The 19666-nt window shown below is 44.5% G+C and overlaps 1 protein-coding gene across 1 annotated transcript; it reads right to left on the bottom strand.

Annotated features, from left to right (window-relative positions):
• Positions 1–739: 739 nt before the first annotated feature.
• On the bottom strand, positions 740–12998 carry PCMTD2 (protein-L-isoaspartate (D-aspartate) O-methyltransferase domain containing 2). Its single transcript, XM_064729911.1, has 6 exons — positions 12782–12998; positions 9986–10314; positions 8658–8760; positions 6741–6912; positions 5767–5890; positions 740–4255 (listed from the first exon to the last, which is right to left on the bottom strand). Exons 1-6 carry the CDS (start codon positions 12985–12987, stop codon positions 3870–3872), a joined length of 1320 nt encoding a protein of 439 aa, XP_064585981.1. The 5' UTR covers positions 12988–12998; the 3' UTR covers positions 740–3869.
• Between the last annotated feature and the right edge of the window lie 6668 nt (positions 12999–19666).

A 19666-nucleotide genomic window follows, 5' to 3' on the forward strand; every position in this document is an offset into this window, starting at 1 on the left:
CATGGCTTTGCAAAGCAGAAAAGGATTTTCTTTCAGCACGCACCACGTGAAGGAAAACATTAACGTTGAACTAATCTCCTGTTATAGCTGGGAAAAGGACATTTATCATACACACAGATGACAGGAAGAAACAGACAGGCAATTATCCTATGGAATAAAGGTTAACAGATTCATTTAATTAGCAGCAGCTGTATTTGCTATTATGATTAGATTCCTAGCACAGCTGAAACCAAAATATTGTTCTCAATACTGGAGAAATGAAAGCCTTGAACACCCGCTCTCAAAAATCCACGTTAATTAAACAATTCAGACAGAGCCCAGGGGACAAGAGGGGAGCTGCAGTTCAGAATGCACAGAACAAACTCCTGACACCTTTGGCTTAGGCAACTCCTTGAAGTACAGAAATGGACGAAATCACCTTTTGAAATCTGTTGTTTATAGTCAAAGAGGCAGGAAATTAAGCCCACACTTTAACCATTCTGACACATTAAATCTACATCAGTGCTGTGTGTGCTGATCCCAAAATTCATCCTGCACAGCTGCATTACCTCAAGGCTTGGAACTCATCATCTGGGCAGGTTTGAGACATCACGTTCTGAGGAGTTCATCTAAAACTATGCACCTGCACCATATTGTTAAACACTTTTTCTGCTGTTTTTGTGTCTTGACCTCCACTTATGGGAATAAGCACTCACCTACAAAGTATTCTAACCACAACATAATGCAAAGCCATGTTAAGAAGGCTAAAAAGTTTTTACTGAGTTTATTGATACAGAAACACTTATTAATGAAGTTTAAATTGCATAACACTTCTGTGTGCCTCAGGCCAACTGAACTCTAGTTTCTATACAGAGATTTTTCAGCTTACACACTCTAAAGCAGTTTGAAGTTCAGTTCTCTTTGCAAATTTGCTGCAGGATCAAAACCTAAAAGGAGTCACATACAAAAAAAAGTGACAACTACTGAGAACACAAAAAGAAACAAAGCAGGTACAATTCCTGGACAGCTCATAGATCCATATAAACCCAACTCTGCCTCCATCCCTCTGCTAGAAATGCCTACAAAACTACAGTGCAAGTGCTTGTGCACAGGGAAAATGTATTTACAATTCCCCTTTATTTACAGGCTATAAGCAATACTATTTCACAGTTATATTATACATAGAATTTCTACTATCTGTTTAGATCTGTAGGGTTTTTTGGACAAGAGGACAATGACAACCTAGAACATAAATTTCCTGTGTGTATATATATATATATATTTATTTATTCAACCTTATCCAGGAAAAAATAGCAGTATTTATGCATCTTATAGAAAGCTACAAAAATCTAGCAAATGTAATAAAAAAGGCAAATCTGGTGAAAAAAATCTGATAAAATACCTTTTACAACTGGGGCTGGGATGGGGATAAAAACCAAACAAGGGATAAATGAAAGATAATCCTGCCTCAACTGGTCAGCTTTAAGAGAATCTCTGCAAGGCTTACTAACAGGAACCTGAAGTTTAATGTCATTTTTAAAGGGACTCCTTTAAAATGTTGTGATTAAACTGAAGGATGACCTGGTAGCCAAGAGCAGGAGGCATCCTGGACTATGGAGGGGTGTGGAAATTGTGCCACAATCCAGAAAGGCACATACCTGGCATGACACCCATTAAACAGACTTTTCCAAAAAATAAAGAGGCCGCAGCCTGTAGGGAAGCACAGAATAATTACACACAGATTCTATAAACCCTCTATTTACCACCACATTCAGGATTTACATTTTTAGAAAGAAATTCATGGGAGCTGCGAGAATCCAGTGATGGGGATGTTCATCTTTACAGGAAACATCAGCTCAGTGACCACAGAACTGCCCCACTGCAAATAAAGAAATCAAAATCCAAGAGAGCAAGATAACTTGGGGTACCATTGAGACCAGAAGTGGAGACAGGAAACCAGGGGCAAAACCCAGCCTATGCCTGTGTTACATGCCAGCAACCACATGATACAGGATTATCAGACAATATTCCCAAAGAAACACAAAAATCCTGTTAAGCAAGGACAAGTTCTCCACTTCAGGCTTAGACATATATGTTATTCATTTATTTTCAAAGCCACACAGAACTTTGAAACTATTTTTCATGAAGCAAGTTGTGCAACTCAGGACCATTTGGCAATACAGTCTTCACTCATTCCTCCTCAGAAAATGAGGAGACAGCACACATTAAAAAACCAAAAGATATTAAAGTGATACCAACTCAAGTGTTTCTGATGGGGCAATGCCTTAACACAGTTTCATAACCTGCTGAGAGAGAGCTTTTCATGCCCCCTAGCTTTAGGACTATTTCACATCAACACAAACTCCAGAGTTTCTTTCCAGCCTTTACCAGTTCAGGTACATTTCCCAAACAGGCTGAACCAAGTAAACCTCTTCTAAACACAGTATTTTATCATCCACAGACACTGTGGACTCCTCATTCCTGGAAATACCCAAGGCCAGGCTGGATGGGCCGGGAGCAACCTGGCCTAGTGGAAAGTGCCCCTGTACATGGCAGGGGGTTGGAACAAGATGATCTTTAAGGTCCCTTCCAACCCAAACCATTCTGTGATCCTATGATTCCATGGCATTCCCTTCCATCACCATGACAGAGAGATCTGGGAATAAAAATGACAGCTCACATCCACAGAACTGCAGAGTGACAAGTCTTTCCATATGAACCTGTTAACATTTCTACTTCATTGCTGCAGGAATAAAATCACCTACCCAGCTGAGCAGCTCCTCTCCACTGTGGAGCACTTGTGAACAAGTTGTATTCTGCCCACCTTGCCACAGCAGGGACACACACACAGCAACACCTGAGAACTGCATCAGTTTGGCTCCCTAGGCTGCTCTCAGGTTGTGCAGATCCCCCCCAAAACTCTGTTTGGCTGATTTACTGCTCAGGCTGGTGCTCTGCACCTCACTCTGCTCAGCCCAGACAATCTGAATTATCTCACATGACTGCAAAACCCACAGATACTGCTTCCAGCTTGCACAAACTCACTGCTCTGCAGCTCTTCTCTACCCTTTTCCCCTCTCAGAATTACTCTGTAAACGTTTTCAGAGACAGCAGTCCCAACCCTGACTACCTTGCATCCTGTCAAAGTTAAACAGCTTTGCAATTCCTCACTTGCCTCCATAGCTTTGAAAGAACCACAGAAACCTAACAACTCATTCTCTAGAACAGGGGTTTCCCCTTAAAAAAAACAGTATTTTGTAAAACTTTTTACTAAAAAATTATATATAATTTACAAGCAAAGCAGACCAGCCAAAGGGGAGCTGATGCTTTCTTTCTCATTCAAAGCCTGGATGCCACAAGGGTAATGTCAAAAATTCTTTCCTTTCTGTAGAAGTTGTGCTTTTCAGATTACTGGAAGAAACATGATTTGCCAGGTCAGGTTTTAACTAATTATCTCCATCCTCCATTAAACATACACCATGGCAAATACATGGCAGGATTAGTGGGAGAGAGCACAGACAGGAAAGGTCTTTGGGGAGCTGCTCAGGAGTTTTTCCCAACTGATATTTGGTAGAGCAGCCACGAGATTTTTAGGGATATCTCCTGCAGTTAGTTTCAAGGGAATTAAATCCTCCTTTCCCTAAGCAGCTGAGCATTTCACCAACTTGCTTCCTAAGGAATCCCTGCTGTAGAATAAAACTATAGCACACAACTGAGAAGAAAGAAAGAACTCAAAAAAGCTATAATGTCAAAGTTTACAGCAGCCACATTCCCCAGCCAGCCTACTGCCTCGGGTGTCACATTGGCAGGCAAGCAAGTGGGACACGTTTGTCAAGCCCTAAGGAATACTTTATTCTCTGCCTACTTCCCACTTCCTAAAAGAAGAAAAACTACTTTTCCCTGTAATAAAGCAAGTAATACTTCAAGGGATCAGGCAACGGCAGGCTCAAGACCTTTTCTCTCAAAAAGTTCACGGGAGGGTCTGGCTTTAGTTCAGAGGGTTTGGATTCCTCCTCCTCCTCCAGCCTCTCCTCCTCCATGTCCTCGCAGTTGTTGTTGTCGTCGGAGGGGCTGGAGATGCGGCTGGCGAACACCTCCTTGTCCAGGAACACGATGGTCTCCATGCGCCGGCGCCGCAGCCGCCTCCTCTTGAACCTGGGGGGGCTCTTGAGCCCGTCCCCAGCCCTGCCCAGGGCCTCCTGGTGGATGATCTTCTTGATGGTGCCTCGGATGGCGATGCGAGCCAGGTCCTGCAGGCTGCGGACGGCCACGGGCGCTGCGAGCAAAGAAACCTGCTGAGTACAGACAGAGAAACTTCCCCCCAGAGGTACTCCCAGGAAAAGTTCTGTTTGCTCAGAGTAAATCAGGCCATTGGAATTCCCTGCTGGGATTACACAAACAGCTCTATTCAGCTCCTGTCAACTCGGATAAACTGTGTTGCAACTTTCCGAATGAAATTTAATTGCGCGTTTCTCTCATTAAAAAAATGTCCTGCCTTGATTTCAAGTTCTCAATTATTCTAAGATGCACATCTTAAAGATTGTTTGAATGCAGACTTAGATTGTTTCATGGCTTAGAATCAGGTATTTTCCTCTGGTAGATAACTAAACCTGAAGTCTGTTTAATTTTTCCATAAAATGATTTTTCTATTGCTCAGCTCCTTCAGCTTTGCCAAGTTCTGCACTTATAAAACACAAGTACTATTTATGCTCTTCAAAAACTGCTTCAGACTTAGTGAGTGAAGACAGGCTGGAAACCATTTTGTAGAAGTAATTATAGCAACATCACAGTAAGTTACTGTATTAAAATGCCTCCCACATTAATGGCTTGGAAGACTATTCCGACTTCTGCACTTATTTGCTGCCAGCTTAGAAATGCAGCAAAAAAATTTAAAAATGTATAGATGCACACAGATCCATGAACTAAAATAAATTAAAACTGACACAAAAAGTCTCTGTCTTCTGCCAACAAGTGAACTTTCCTGAGACCTAAGTGAAAAAAGTAAAAAATAACTACATAGAATTTATGGGCAGGTCTCACTACAAAGTGAGAACATGCTGAAACAAGCACTTGTTGGATTTCCTAGCATGCTGTAGACTGTTTCCTGAGCTCCTGTCATGCAGACACCTTTCCAGGTTAACACCAAAGCCTGACTAATCTCTTTATGAAAGTACCTCTGTCTTCATGTGTTCTTAAGAGGCCTCTTGACACTGAAGTCTTAATCTAAAGATTGGGGCCACTGATACGACCTGCATTTCAAACAGCTAGCCAAGAACTGCACAACTTGAATCCCTCAAGCATTCCAGGTTCAGGATAATTCTGGATTGCTGGGGATGAATGTCTTTGAGTAGATACAACATTTGTTCACAGGTAATGCTTGTTTATTTCCCTCTCCTTGTGGCACAGTGCCTGAGAACCATGACAGGATTCAATCACTCAGGACTGGAACAGAATGTGCAAAAACAAGGACAAAACACCCTGCAAAGTTCAGGTACAACTTCACAAGAAATAATTTGTGTTTAGAATGATGGCCCAATGGAAGGTGTCCCTGCCCCCAGCAGGGATATTGGAATTAGATGATCTTTAAGGTCACTTCCAACCCAGGCCATTCTGTGAGTCTGTAATTTAGAATTTATTTCATTCAACTCCAATGCTTGCACAAGACAGATAGCTGTTCAAAAAAAGGAAGGACTTGGGAGTAATTTTCCTGGAAAGGACTCCCAGGGATGTTACAGCTCACAGCCAAGCAGAAGGAAGTTCCCCAAGCTCAGGAATGTCTGTACTCACGCAAGTGAACGAGCCTCGATTTTCCTGAATCTGTGTGGTTTGGCTGAATCAAGGGAGCAAAGGAAACGGCAAGAATCTTCTTGGTCTCCCAGGCAGAAGGACCAGTCCGAGTTATCTTAGTCAACTGAAGCAAAACAAGGAGATTATTGTCCATTGTGGGAACTACAGTGAGATTTTTGAACAAAAAAAATGAATAAATGAATTTTCTGCCTGGACAATTTGAAGTAATGGAAGCTGCAACAGTAAATGAGAAACAACATTGGGTTTTGGAAAAAAAATTGGGAACTCCTTGCAGGACTAGCCCCAAGTAACTTCATCTATTCCAACAAAGCATGGGGTCTGGTAATTTGGGTCACTCTGCTTGCCCAGATCTCCCTCCAGGCTGGAGCAGAGCAGCTGTGCCTGACCTCTGGGAAAACTCCTGAGTCACCACGAGCACTGGCTCCTGAAAAGGTCACAGATCAAATCTCCTACCCCAACCCACTGCACAGCCTCTCACTGGGAAGAAACCCTGCACCCTGCTCCTCTCACATTCCCTGACAGTGGTAAAAGGTCAGGCACTTGACCCACTTTTTACTAAAAGAATCCACTGACACTTGTAAATAGAGACATCCTGCACACTCCTTCAAGAGCCAGTCAGGGAGTAAAAAGTTGTGTTTTGCCATTAAGCACAACACTGAATTATATAATTAAACAAAACTTTAAATTATATCATTAAACAAAGCTTTGCTTACACTTTCTGCAGTGTGGAAGTAAAATTGCAATTAACAACAGATTGTAATATATGCAAGACTGCAAAACTACAAATTTCTTTAATATTAGGAATGTGCAGAGTTCAGTTTTCAGTCATTGTGAAAACCAGTGCACTTAATTCTTTCTTCAGCCTGCTACAAGGGCAAGATAAAACAACAGCTACTGACCAAATCATGATCAGAATTAAGAATAACTGAAATATGAGTAAAAAGGCACTCAACCTTCTCTTCTAGAGGCATGACAAGAATTCCCCCAACTTTCAACAGGTTCTTCATGTAGTCCTCGTGCTCCTTCTGGACTCCAGCACCACAGTAAACACGGTCATACTGAGTGCAGTCTGGAGAAATCTCTAAACAATTGCCAATGACAAAGGATGGCTCACAAAATTCAAACCTGAAAGTGAAAAAGACTTGTATCAGACAAGAATAAAATGACTTATCAAAATTAATTATTTTCACAATTCTGGAAAAATTGAACTATGGATAACACTTGAAAAAAAATCCCACAGTTCTACAGGATTTCTCCTCCAAAGCCCATCTATGCTGGACATTATTGTAATAGACCACAGCTATAAGTCTCAAAAGCACAGAAAAATGAGGTCAGAATTCACGGATTAAAATCTCCAAAGGATAAGGACGTATAATTTCATACTTGAGCTGCAGGTAACTCTTCAGAACAAGCTAATTTTAGTCACCTGATGCTGACTCAGTAATAAAATGCAAATACAAATACTAGACCTGCAATTCCAAATGTCAAAGTCTTTTAAGGACTGCACCTGGGTTTATTTTTGCATTTTCAAAAGCTTTTAACTGCTTTTCAGATGTGGGGAATTACCACCTGATGATACAGAAATAAACTGTGCTGAAGCCGATGGAAGTTTTGCCATGAGCTTCAAAGAACTGTGATTTCCCCCTTCATAAAAAAGACTTTTTGCCTACAGTATTTCTGACTTGGTTTAAAAGAAGAATGAGTGATTCTCTGATGCCTGTGGTTTTTTTACAAGCTCCAAAACTCCCTAAGTTTTAAGCCCTATGTTTAAAGGCTGATTTTGCTCAACACATCCATTCTTTTACTGGTATCTTGAGTGGCAGCTCAACATAGCACCTATTTATTCCTAATGCTTCCTGGAGCTTTCTGGGTTTGCAAAGAGGGCTGGACATTCAGAGCAGCCAGAGAACAGTTCCTGCACACGCTGTTCCAGGAGCACAACCCAGCAGACATCACTCAGCAAAGCCAATTTTCCAGGCATGGTAATTTCTGAATTCAGCTTGCTTTTGCTCCATTGCTATATTTGTCTGGAGAAAGAAGAAAGTCTTCCTTAAAACATCTCCTCAAACAACAGCAACATGACTGAAAAAACCCCTGTTGAGAACCAGAAACTTTCAGTTTTCTGCCAAGACGCAGAAAATACAACCCCCTCCCCAGCAGCTTCCCAGAGCAAAAGGCTGAGTAGCCTAAAATCCTGCATGCCATGATTTTCGTTTTCTTCCTCCCAGGAGAGGAGCATATCAGGTATTCACAGATGCTTCGCTTCCCTGTTTGAACAGACTGTGAAACAGATCCAAAAATGTGACAGCCACAACTTTTATTGCTGAGGTTACTATTGGCAGTGGTTATCTAGCTGGGAAGTTATTACTTATGACAGCAGCAGAATGGAGGGTCTAAGGAAGAACATAAATCAAATCTCAGGCAGTTTTAGTACCAACTTAATCATCATAAAACTACCTTCATATTTTAAAATGCCATTTTTCCTTCTTCACAGATAAAACATATTAAGCCACTACAAAAACCAGTTCATAATCTCATCACTATGCAGGCGCTCAGATCACAGGCACAACCAAGTACTGCTACTTGCAAGTTTTAAGGTGTTACTGCAAGTGCATTTAAAAATAAACAAACTTCCTCAGCTCCCTCTGAGCCCTGCAACATCAGCACTGCTATTAAAAACTCTGCAAACATTTCTGAAGTTCCCTCACGACACACACAGGCTTCGAAGGTCACACACTGCAGCTCAGCAAGCCTAAGGAGCCTGAATCCTCAGATTACCCCGAATCCAGAGGGGCCACATGGGAGCTAGAACTGCCCTGAGTAAAGCCAAAAGCACACAATTAATCCCAACAGGCATTTTGAATTCTTACTTGTCAAAGCTGTCGCTTGTTTTAATGAAGAAGTCCAATTTCTGCTTGGCGTACTCGATCACGTCAGAGTGAAGCTCCACACCGTGGTTAACCCCAAAAGGACCTGCAAGGGCACAACACCAGGGAATGGCAACAGCAACAACACCAAATCCAGCAGCATTAACACACTTTGGGCTCCTTCCTGCAGCAGATTGTTCCATGAGTGTCAGAGTCGGTGTTTGTGTGGGGTCAGCTCTCTCACTGCTACAATGGGATTTGCAACCCTATACCTGCAATTTCTGGCAGCAACTGAGCCTCTTGTGCACAGCTGATTCGGAATCATTTGCTCTGAACTATGCAGGAAACTTCTCTATAGGAGGAAAACACTGATGCCATTGCTGTGAAAGTGACCAATGGCCTGCATGTTTTCCCACATCCATGTTATTTTTGCACCCACTTCCTAAAAAATCTCTGCAACTAATCAGGAACAGTCATCACACACTGCACCTCAATTAACAGCAAAAGCAAACTGGAAAATACAAAAGTTGTTCAGCAGTCATGCTTTTTATTCAGAACTGACAGGGTAACTTTTGCAAAAAGAATATAAAAGCCCTGGAGTTACAAATTGTATTCTAAGTAATGTCAACAAAACTAGGAGAAAATCACAAATGGGAAATGAGACTTCATCCTGAGAATAAATATCCCAGCAGTTAAACTTCTGGAGACTCCCCCAAATTTTACCCTATAGCCACTTGCTATCTATCCTGGCAGCACAACTCTGACTGAAACACTGCAGGGGGAATTTAAATTGTCCAATTCCACTTGGATAATTTGCTTTGTGCCGCTGTAGATGTGGTCACAAAATCAGTTCTGCTGCATTAAAGTGTCTTCCAGAGAATATTCCCATCTGTGTGCTGAGGAGTTAAGAGTCAAAAATGAATCTCAAACCTGTCTCAGACAGGGCTGTGAACACAAACCAGGCACAGAGCAGTCACAGCTTTTTGTGGACTTGCTCAGCCCCAGTTTCAACTCTGCATGCCTGATCCTGACCTGGGGTCCTGCTTAAGAGGAAACAAACCCAGGTTTGTGCCCAGACCTGCAGGAATCCATTACAGCCACCTTTGGAACTACATTGCTGCCTGTTCTGATCTGCCACAGAAATCTGGATCCCATCCAGTTCTAGAGAAGGCTGTGAGAATCCTGATAAATTGCCGAGCAGGATTAATGCATTCTTTCCTTTCCCAGCTACCTTTTTAGCTCCATTAGTGGAGGAATACCTCATCCCCGATTTCAAAACCTGCTTTTAAAGCTCTAACACAAGCAGTTAATGTGACTGAAAAGGTATTTACCCAGGATGAGTCCAACCATGGAACTCAGATAACCAGTGCCACTGCCAAGGTTCAGAAACGACAGCCCTGGTTGCAGGTCCAAAGCTTCCATCACCTCTGAGTAAATGCACGGTGCTGAGAGATGAATATTTCCATGCTTCCATGCCAAATCCTTGTAGGCATTGTCTTTGAACTCCTCCAGGTAGTAATCTGCCCTATCAATGGCTCTGAATGCCTGCTCCACCAGCTCTGTCCTGATGTACTGGGCCTCCTTCAGGTTATCAATTAATTCATCGTTGTCTTCTCCTGCACTCACTGCACCTCCCATCTTCAGCAGCCTCCTGTAAACGCTGAAAGGGAAATAACAACAAAGCAAGGTGAGGTACAGAACATGCTCTCCAACACCAAATTATGCTGCTGTACATGGAGTGCTTTGAGAGAGATCTTTACCTACTCCAAGCTCCAGAAAAACCTCACCCAGTGCTCTCACCACCCATCCCAACAATGGAAAGCAAAATGCAGCAGATCTGGCATCCAGTACCTGACACCAGTGGGGAAAAAAACAATCACAATAGGCAATTTCAATGTGCAAGGCCTGTCTTCAAACCCTCCCACCGTTTTACCAGCACATCAGCTTTTCCACTGAACCCTTTTATAGAAAGGATTATTCCAGCTCCTGTGCTTAGGGGTCATTTTTCACTGCAAGCCCAAACAACAGGGCAAGTTTGGGCTGTCTGTCAGAGCTCCTGTCACACACAAACTTTCCACCTCTAACAGCACCTGACAAGACTAAGAAATAGGCAGAAAATCCAGAAAAATCTCAAATTGCATTTCCTTTGAACGTGCATCGGGATGTTGACTGCACAGAGGTTCAAAAAAACCCAACAAAACTCTGACCTGTCAACCTTGCTTACTTTGGTAATGCACTTTAGCAAATGCACTTTCACACAGCTCATCTCCAGAGCCTGAGCCACCACCATTAGTAAAGCACTTAATGACACAGACAGCAGCTCCACAGAGAATTCCCACTGCAGCCTACAGGTTTTAAAGGAAAATGTACAGGGGAACAAAACCACTCAGAATTAACCCGGCTTCTTCTCCCCTTCTCAAATATTAAGGGGGAAAAAATCCTTTCCAGAAAGCACAACATGATTTTAAGCCGTGTTTGTTTACAATGCCCTTCCCTGCTCACAGTAATAACCACAAAGCAGCAGCTTTGGAGTTCATTCCTGGGATCAGAAGATCTGCCTACAGCGAAATTGTTGGGGTTTATTTGTTACATTCAGCCAGAGCAAATTATAAACTTTCATTTTCTGAGGAAACAAAGCAAAGCTACAGGACTCCAAGGAGATTTCACAGTTGTTCAAATAACACACTGTTCTGATTACCTGTAGAGGCACACAAAACAGGATATACTTAGGCAGGGAACTCGAGCCAGTTAATCTTAATCCATTCATGTCTCAAACACAACAATCCAGTTCAAGACCATTAATAACACTTGAAATAAAACATCACCCCTTTCCTTTCCACAGTTACTCCTCCATTTTCTCTACAAAAAATGACTCTGTTTTATTACTTCACAGTGGGAACACATCAGTTTGAAGGTTCAGGTGGGTTAATGTACCAATTATAATTTTCCCCTCCCCTTACATACACAAAACCTCACTGCATTTGCAACACAGGGCTGCCTGTATCTTTTATTTAACATTCCACATTAAAATACTCTCTTCACCAAGAATCTTGATTCCCTTGACTTTCTTTTATATATTTTTGTTCTTAAGCTTCCTTTATTCTTCCACTCCTTTTGCTATTAAAAAAATAAATAAAAATCTACATTTTTAGATTTAAAGCAAGAAGATGTGCCTTTAACAGTGCTCCACTTTGGATCCCAAACAAATTCCTGCTGATGTACGCAAGCCCCACTGGGACAACTGGTCTGACCTGGTTTCAGCTCAGCTCCATGGACAAGTGCTCTTCCATGCTCTACACCACGGAAAACAACAACAAACACAGCTGGCTGAGACATTGTCATAATGGGAGCAGGGAGATCTGCCCTGTGACAGGTGTCAGTCACTTCTGAGATCATCACTTTCCCTGCATATTAACCTACTTCCACTAAAATGCGTGTTTTTTAAAACTCTGACATCCAAAGGTCTCTCCTCATGTGATTCCACACCTTTGTTTATTTTGGTGGGAAATGAGAACCCACTAGGGCTTATTGTTATTAAACTTTTCCAAACAAAACCCTCTCCCTCCGCAGCAAACCCCGGGTGCATTTTCCTCGCTTCTAAGGCAAAGCAGAGATTCCCCCAAATCTGAGCAGGGACAAAGTCCACAGGCAGAAACCCAGACTCTGCCCAAAACAGAGCCACCAAAGGGGGCAAAGCAGAGCCACCAAAGGGGGCAAAGCAGAGCCACCAAAGGGGGCAAAACGGAGACACCAAAGGGGGCAAAGCAGAGACACCAAAGGGGGAAAAGCAGAGACACCAAAGGGGGCAAAGCAGAGACACCAAAGGGGGAAAAGCAGAGACACCAAAGGGGGAAAAGCATAGACACCAAAGGGGACAAAACAGAGACACCAAAGGAAGCAAAACAGAGCCATCAAAGGTGGAAGGAAAACAAACCCGAAGGCGAACCGGGACCCTGCGGCTGCAACCCCGGCACAGCAGCACCGCTCGGGGAGGGCTCAGAGCAATGCCCGAGGCACAAAACCGCGGCTGCTCGCCCCCGGCAGGTCTCCAGGGCAGACCTTGCCCCGGCACGGCACCGGGAGTGGCACAGGGGAGGTTATTCCCGAATTTCAGACAAAAGCGGTACCTCAACGGATGGCTCGGCTCCGTTCGGGTCTGTTCGGCTCGGCTCGGCTCCGTTCGCTTCGTCCCGTTTCGGTTCGCCCCGGCTGCGTTCGGTTCGGTTGGCCTCGGTTCGGTTCGGCTCTTTTCGGCTCCGCTCGGCTCAGCCAAGGCCGGCGCGCTCGCGCTGTAAACACTGCCCAGCTGAGCTCCGCTCGCCGCACTGCGCATGCGCGGAGCGCACTACGGCCGCGAGCGGGGGGGGGACGGGAGCGTGGGGGGGGAGGGAGCGGGGGGGGGGGGCAGGACTATACCAAGGCCCGTTCCGTGAGGGGAGTCCCGGGGATGGAGCCTGCTGGAATTGGCTCTATCAGATCGGGGAAAACTTCCAGCAGCTTCTCCCAAATCCATCCCACTACCCAAACCTTGCCATGCACACTCAGTGTAACATACCAGGACCAGACACAGGCTGCCACTCTCGTTTTTCCCATCGCAAAGCTCCTGGGCACATCTCCCCATGGCAGTCTGGGTGCCTTTCCCCCTTCCCGGACTCTCTGCCCTTCCCGAAGTTCGTGTTCCCATCACGAGGTTCCATCTCCACAGCTGCTCAGTTGTCCCAGCTGTCCCAGGCCTGGTGCCCTGAAATGGTGCTGTCACAGAACCTTGTGGGATTGGGGCATCCCGGTGATGCCTCAGGTTTAGCTTTTATGTTTTTCAGATTCTGTGCTACTTTCTGAGCTTCATATTAGGAGATAGGAAGCTCTCTTCACAGAGTAGCCAGACAAAATTCCTTCTCTAGCTGGGGACCAAGGACAAATCATCCAAATCTCAGGCCCAAGAGCACAAACAACGTGGGCTGAAGAGAAAATAACAACCAGGATGGGATTTCGTAGCCTAAATCTATAATTGGAAAATTAACTCCAGCAAGCAAATGGAGAAAACCTTATAAAAGTCCAGTTGTGCATTTTGTGACTATTTTGGTTCATCTTGAGTGCAGCCCTGGCTGGGCTCTTGTGCTGCCCAAGGTGCATCCATGGAGGCCTTTTAATAAATCCCTACTTTATTCTTTAACTCCATCCAGCCTCTGTTCTGGGTCAGCCTTCTCAAGGCATCCCGGGATGCAGGAGCGAGGGGCTGAGGGATACCTGTGAGCTGCTGGCACAGACACAAATCCAAACCTCCTGAGTGAGTGAAGCCTGGCCAGCACCAGAAGTTCTGGTATCATTAGTCAGGCTTGGGAAAAAGCCATGGGAACTTAGGGGAAAAAAATAATTGTGGTGGGAACTGGTTGATATTCTTCATTTTGAGCTAACGAACATCCAAATTTAGTCACATGATCAGATTTAATTTTTTTTTCCTGCAGGCATGAATGCCACATGTGAATTTACTGATGGATAAATAAGTGAGATGCAGATTCACCTGATTCCAGGGGCTTGAAGGAAATACGGAATATTGTTAAACTTCACAACATCTGACATGCCATTCATTTTGTGTGGGATCCCTGTCTTATAACTGAGTGTTAGGCCACAAATTTAAATTTTACACACTTATGTGAGCTCCTTCAATGACCTGGGGAAAAGGTGTCTCCTGTCACCTAAGACAGAGAAATTATCCTCTAAAAGTGTGTGTTTGTTTTCATGTGTAAGTGACCCACCGAGCACTGGCTGATGCTGCAGATTTGATAAAATTGTCTGGCCTGGCCTTGGATCTAGGACATCATATGGCTGCAAAATGAGAAGGAATAACTGCAACAAGACAAGAGGCCTCTTAATTCAAGTTCTCTGGAGATGAATTGTGAAAAAAATAAAAGCTGTCTTGGCAGACACAACAAGCCTGCAGCAGGAAAAAAATAAGAATTACCCTGGTAAATGAGACTCAAATAGGAGAAAGTGAATCAGCATCCGAGATTTATTTATGCTTTAAGGTGATTATCTCAGCTCCCTTCATTAACGTGATAACAGCAGACTCTGCAAACAGCAGCAGGGTAATACTGTAGATGTCTGCACTTTCATTTTGCAGGAGACAGCTGCCTGGGAGAATGGGATTATTCGTGGAGAGCCAGCTCTAAAACTCCTCCTTGCTGATTCAACTGAAACAGGCCGTGGTGATTGCACTCTCCTCGTCTTTCACAAGGAGAATGCTCGGGAATAATGGCAACCCACTGGAAACTGCAAACACAGGACACACAAACTCCCTGCACGTGTGGTTCCATTCAGCATCTGCTCCCTTTGCTGCTGGAATCACTTGAAAAACAGCAGTTGGGTTTGGGGTTTTTGGGGGGTTTTTTAAGTGCAAAAATTGTTCAAATAAAAGCTGTCCCCAGTGTCCCCAAATGTCCCTTACCCCTATTCCTGGTGTCTGGCACTTGTGCACAGCCTGGGGCACGGTGTCCCGGGGGAGGTTGATGAGGGACACGAGCCCCGTGGAGCAGAGCCCCGATGCCACCTGTGCCAGGTCCTGGGGCGGCGTCCCCTTGGGGACAGTGCCAGCGGGGAGCCACCGCACACAGAAACCTGCACTGGGGACATTGGGGACACCATTGAGGACATTAGGGATATTTGGAGACATTGGGGATACCATTGGGGACATTGGGGACACCATTGGGGACATTGGGGATACCACTGGGGACATTGGGGATATTTGGGGACATTGGGGACACCATTGAGGACACTGGGGACACCACTGGGGACATTGGGGATATTTGGGGACATTGGGGACACCACTGGGGACATTGGGGTCACTGGGGACATTGGGGATACCATTGGGGACACTGAGGAGTTGGGGATATTGGGGACATTGGGGCTATGGCTTCGTGTCCTTCAAGGACCCCAACGACTACGTCAGGGCCATGTATGAGATAAACGGTGACAGGGGACATCCAGGGGACATTGGGGACATTGGAGACATCTGGGGGTATTGGGGACATTGAGGGGATTGGGGACATTGGGGTACATCAGGGCCATGTGCGAGATGAACGGTGAGGGGACAACAAAGGGGACACCCAGGGGACATTGGGGACACCCAGGGGACATTGAGGACATCCAGGGGATTGTGGACATTGGGCATATTGGGGGTGTTGGGGACATTGGGGGCATTGGGGACACTGGGGACATTATTAATCTTTTCTTTTTCCAAAGGCCGGTTTTGAGACAGTCGTGCTTTACGGCACCTTTTACAACAGTGCTGCTTTACGACGCCTTTTACGACAGTCGTGCTTTACGGCACCTTTTACGACAGTGCTGCTTTACGGCTGGTTTTGCAACAGTCGTGCTTTACGGCACCTTTTTACCTTTTTACCACAGTCGTGCTTTCTGATCTTCAGAGCTTGGCTGGGGGTGGGGCGAGGGGCGGGGGTCACAAATGGCAGTGAGCTCAGAAGGGCAGAGGACAGCAGTGCTTGTGCTTCTTTCTGGCAGCAGCAAGTCCTCAGGAAGCCCAGTAAAAATCTGAGGGGTGTTTTAGGAATTCCCAAATCCTCTGTCCCCTCATGGGTTTATTCATGACTCCTCGCAGCCTTAAACTGTCAAGATCACTGAAGCTTGCAGCTTCTGTTTCCAGCCAGAGAATTACAGGAATTAGCCAGGAGAAACATACAGAAGGAGGGTATTTAGCCACTGCAGGTCCCCACCTCATTGCCTGCACCTCAAACCTGTCAGGAGCCCAGCCATGGGAGGGAGCAGCTGAAAGGACTCATCATCCCCCAGGGACAGGTTGTTTTCTGCACCTCTGACTCTCTGCTGCACATGTCCCAAATCCCTGGTGCCACACTGTGTCCAGACAGCCCCAATGTCACTGCTCCATGGGCTCATCCCCATCATCCCACTGGTTCTCCTCCCCTGGCAGCTTTTTCCCATTTCATTTCTTCAAGAATGTTGCTGTGGCTAAAAACACCTCCATGGGTGTCAGAGCATGGGGGATACCAAAAATTGCCTGATAATATTGCAAAAATCCCCACATTTAGAAAAAAAACACAGTTGGGTGTTTCATCATTCCAGAGGTCTCTAACTGCTGATTCTCTGTGTTTCTTCTTTCTCTGGTCTTTACAAATTCCTTCCTCTCCTCCTTACACTGGGGCTTTGTGAGCCAGGAGTTACAGTCAGCAATAATCAGTGACTCTCCCCTGCCTACAAACCCCTGTGGGCAGCTGCCCCTGGCTTGGAGAGACCCAGCATCCCTGGGAGTAGAAAAAGACGAGCAGGATTAGGAAAGCAGAGCCTGGTGGCACTTCAGTGGCAGCGTTTGTGTCCCAACCCTTTCACCACAAGGTGTCCCCAGCAGTGCAGGCATTGCCTCAGGGCTCTGAGGTGGCACCTCAGCATCTCCCGGGCTGGGGCAGGATCCCTCACAGGCACAAGTCCCTGCTCTCAGCAACCACAGTCTCACCAGGAGAATCAGTCTCCATCCTTCATTAGCTGAGATAATTGCTGAGAGCGAGCAATTTTCACAAGGCCAGTCTGAAGCCAAGATTTTTCTTGTCTTTATTTCCCCCTGTTTTACAGTTTCAAAATTATTTTTTTAAAGCCAATTTCTTTAATAAATATTTTCAAAACAACGGTCAGCTTGTATTAACTTCTGATCTCTTAGTAATATTGACTTAAAATGAGATGATTTCATTTATTTGGAAGATCAAACAGCAGAAATGCATTTTAGCTCCCAAACCAGGGCCCAGCAGACTGAGCTGACCTGCAGCCTGGCGATACAGATGGTTGGTTAAGTCAGCAGGGTAATTAGTGAGTGACAGGAGGACTCACATAAATTAAGAGCTGGGGGAGCATTAAATCATAGGGGTATATTTTCACCATATTTTTTTCATTTTGTAAAATATGCTGTGTTGCCTTTTCTGTGGTCAGTTTGGCTCTATACCACTTTCATATGCAAATATTCTATATATGCATATGCACACACATGCATGTATGCAAATACATGCAGACAAATGCACTTACACTAGAATTAATATTAAGACACTGACAGCAAATCACTTGAGATCGTCTTGCCCATGCAAAGGATTTCTATATTTATATAAATATGTGTGTGTGTGTGTGTGTGTGTGTGTCCTCTTGCTTCACTTCATCTCAGGGCTCTGTGAGTAATTGCTGAAGCAAGAGGAAGAACATATGTCTTGATTTCCACTGGATTGCACTGCACGTAACCAGTGCCACATGGAAAAGGACTCCTAAAGCCCTGGATTCATCTCACTTAAGTGTGTCATCGAAGGAAGGCAGCCAGGAGATGCTGCAGCCTGGCTGAGAGTGGGAGGAGGTGTCACCAGGCATCCCTGACAGTGGGGACATGGAGCAGAGAGGTGTTTCATCTCTTCTTGGTACTACCAGGAGCACCAGTGAGCCCAGCTCTCTGTCCTGTCCCTCTGCTGTCTTGTTGTGGCCCACCTGCCATGATTTAGGAGGCAGCTCCCAAATAAAAATCTCAGGAATCAAGCTTTTCATATTGATGGAGCAAGAAAAGCATTCCTGGATCTTTCAAGTGATTTGTGGATTAAATAAAATCAATGGGTTTCATGGATTTATAAATAATAAAAATGCCATCAGATGGCAGCCATATCACACCCCCCTCCTTTTCCTTTGGCAGTCCTCCGTGTCCCACTGGCAGACTCACTGGTGGGGCTGAGCCAGCCACATTTGTCCCCTCAAAGACCACAGGGGCTCATCCATCCTGCTCAGAAAGCCCTTCCAAAACTTCCCTCCTCCAGCAATAGGAAAACATCTTCAAATATCCAGTGGAAATTTATTTCTGGCCAAGATGTGCCTTATTTGATCTCCCACCTGTATTATCTTCTAACATAAATCATTCTCCTTCCTCCCACCCTGAATGTATTTATGAAAAGTAATCATATCCCCTCTTAACCTTTGTTTTTCTAGGCTAAACAAGCCAAGCTCTTTTAATCTCCTCTCCTAAGACAGGATCTCAGTTCTGCTAATCACTCTGCCAGTCCTTCTCTGCACCTGTTCAAGGATAAATTAATCTTTTCTTTTTCCAAAGAGAGATCCCAGAATTACACACAATATCCCACACAAGGTCGTACTAATACTGGTATTTCTCTGTGTCTGCCAAATAAATGGTTTGTTGCATGAGACTTTCTGCAGAACAAATGGAAAATAGATGCAAATCCATAAATTAATAACCATAACAAAACCTTAAACATAACAGAACCTTGCTCAAGGAGATCACTGTTACTTGGACTTGCATTCTGCTCCTTTGCATTTGTGGGTGCAGGTCCTTAACAGGCCTCAATCAGTGAGTTTCCGTATTTCATTTACCCTGGATGAGCACCAGGACCTCGTATTAAAGGAGGCAGTGAGGAAAGTCTTTTCTTTTTATTTTCCCAGTATTTCCCTCAGCCTTTGCTGTGCAAAACACCCTTTGAAATCACGGCTGACTGCAGAGATGCAAAGTCAAATGATGAAAAACATTTTGCATTCGTCTCTTTTCAAAATGATTTTCCAGTTTTACTTGGGGTTTAATTAAATTTCTGTGACCCAGACAGGGAGTTCAGCCTTTCTTGATTAATGCTCTTTTAGGTGGCTCTGCTGATAAGAATTTAGCATCAACAATTGAGCTAACAAGCCCCAGTGAACAGTTTATAGCAGGAGACTAATTCTATTAACACTTTGCAATGTCAGGACTTCACTTTGAGCTAAGAGCTGAGAGTAGAGATGGGGGAGAGGGAGCAAATGTAAAATTTGGGAACTAAATCACCAAGATTCAGCTTTTTTGTGGACAGAGCTCATCTAGAAACTATTTTAGCTGACAAAATCAGAATTTCACCTGTTCTTTTTTTTTTTTTTTTTCCTCCTGACTGATGTTCTGCACTTTTTTGGCTCGTTGTGATAAGGACTGGAAATAAGGAGCGGAACTGAATGGCAGCATTGATAAGAGAAATGAAAGGGTAATG

The sequence above is a fragment of the Zonotrichia leucophrys genome, chromosome 20 (assembly GCF_028769735.1).
Source record: "Zonotrichia leucophrys gambelii isolate GWCS_2022_RI chromosome 20, RI_Zleu_2.0, whole genome shotgun sequence".
Lineage (NCBI taxonomy): Eukaryota > Metazoa > Chordata > Aves > Passeriformes > Passerellidae > Zonotrichia > Zonotrichia leucophrys.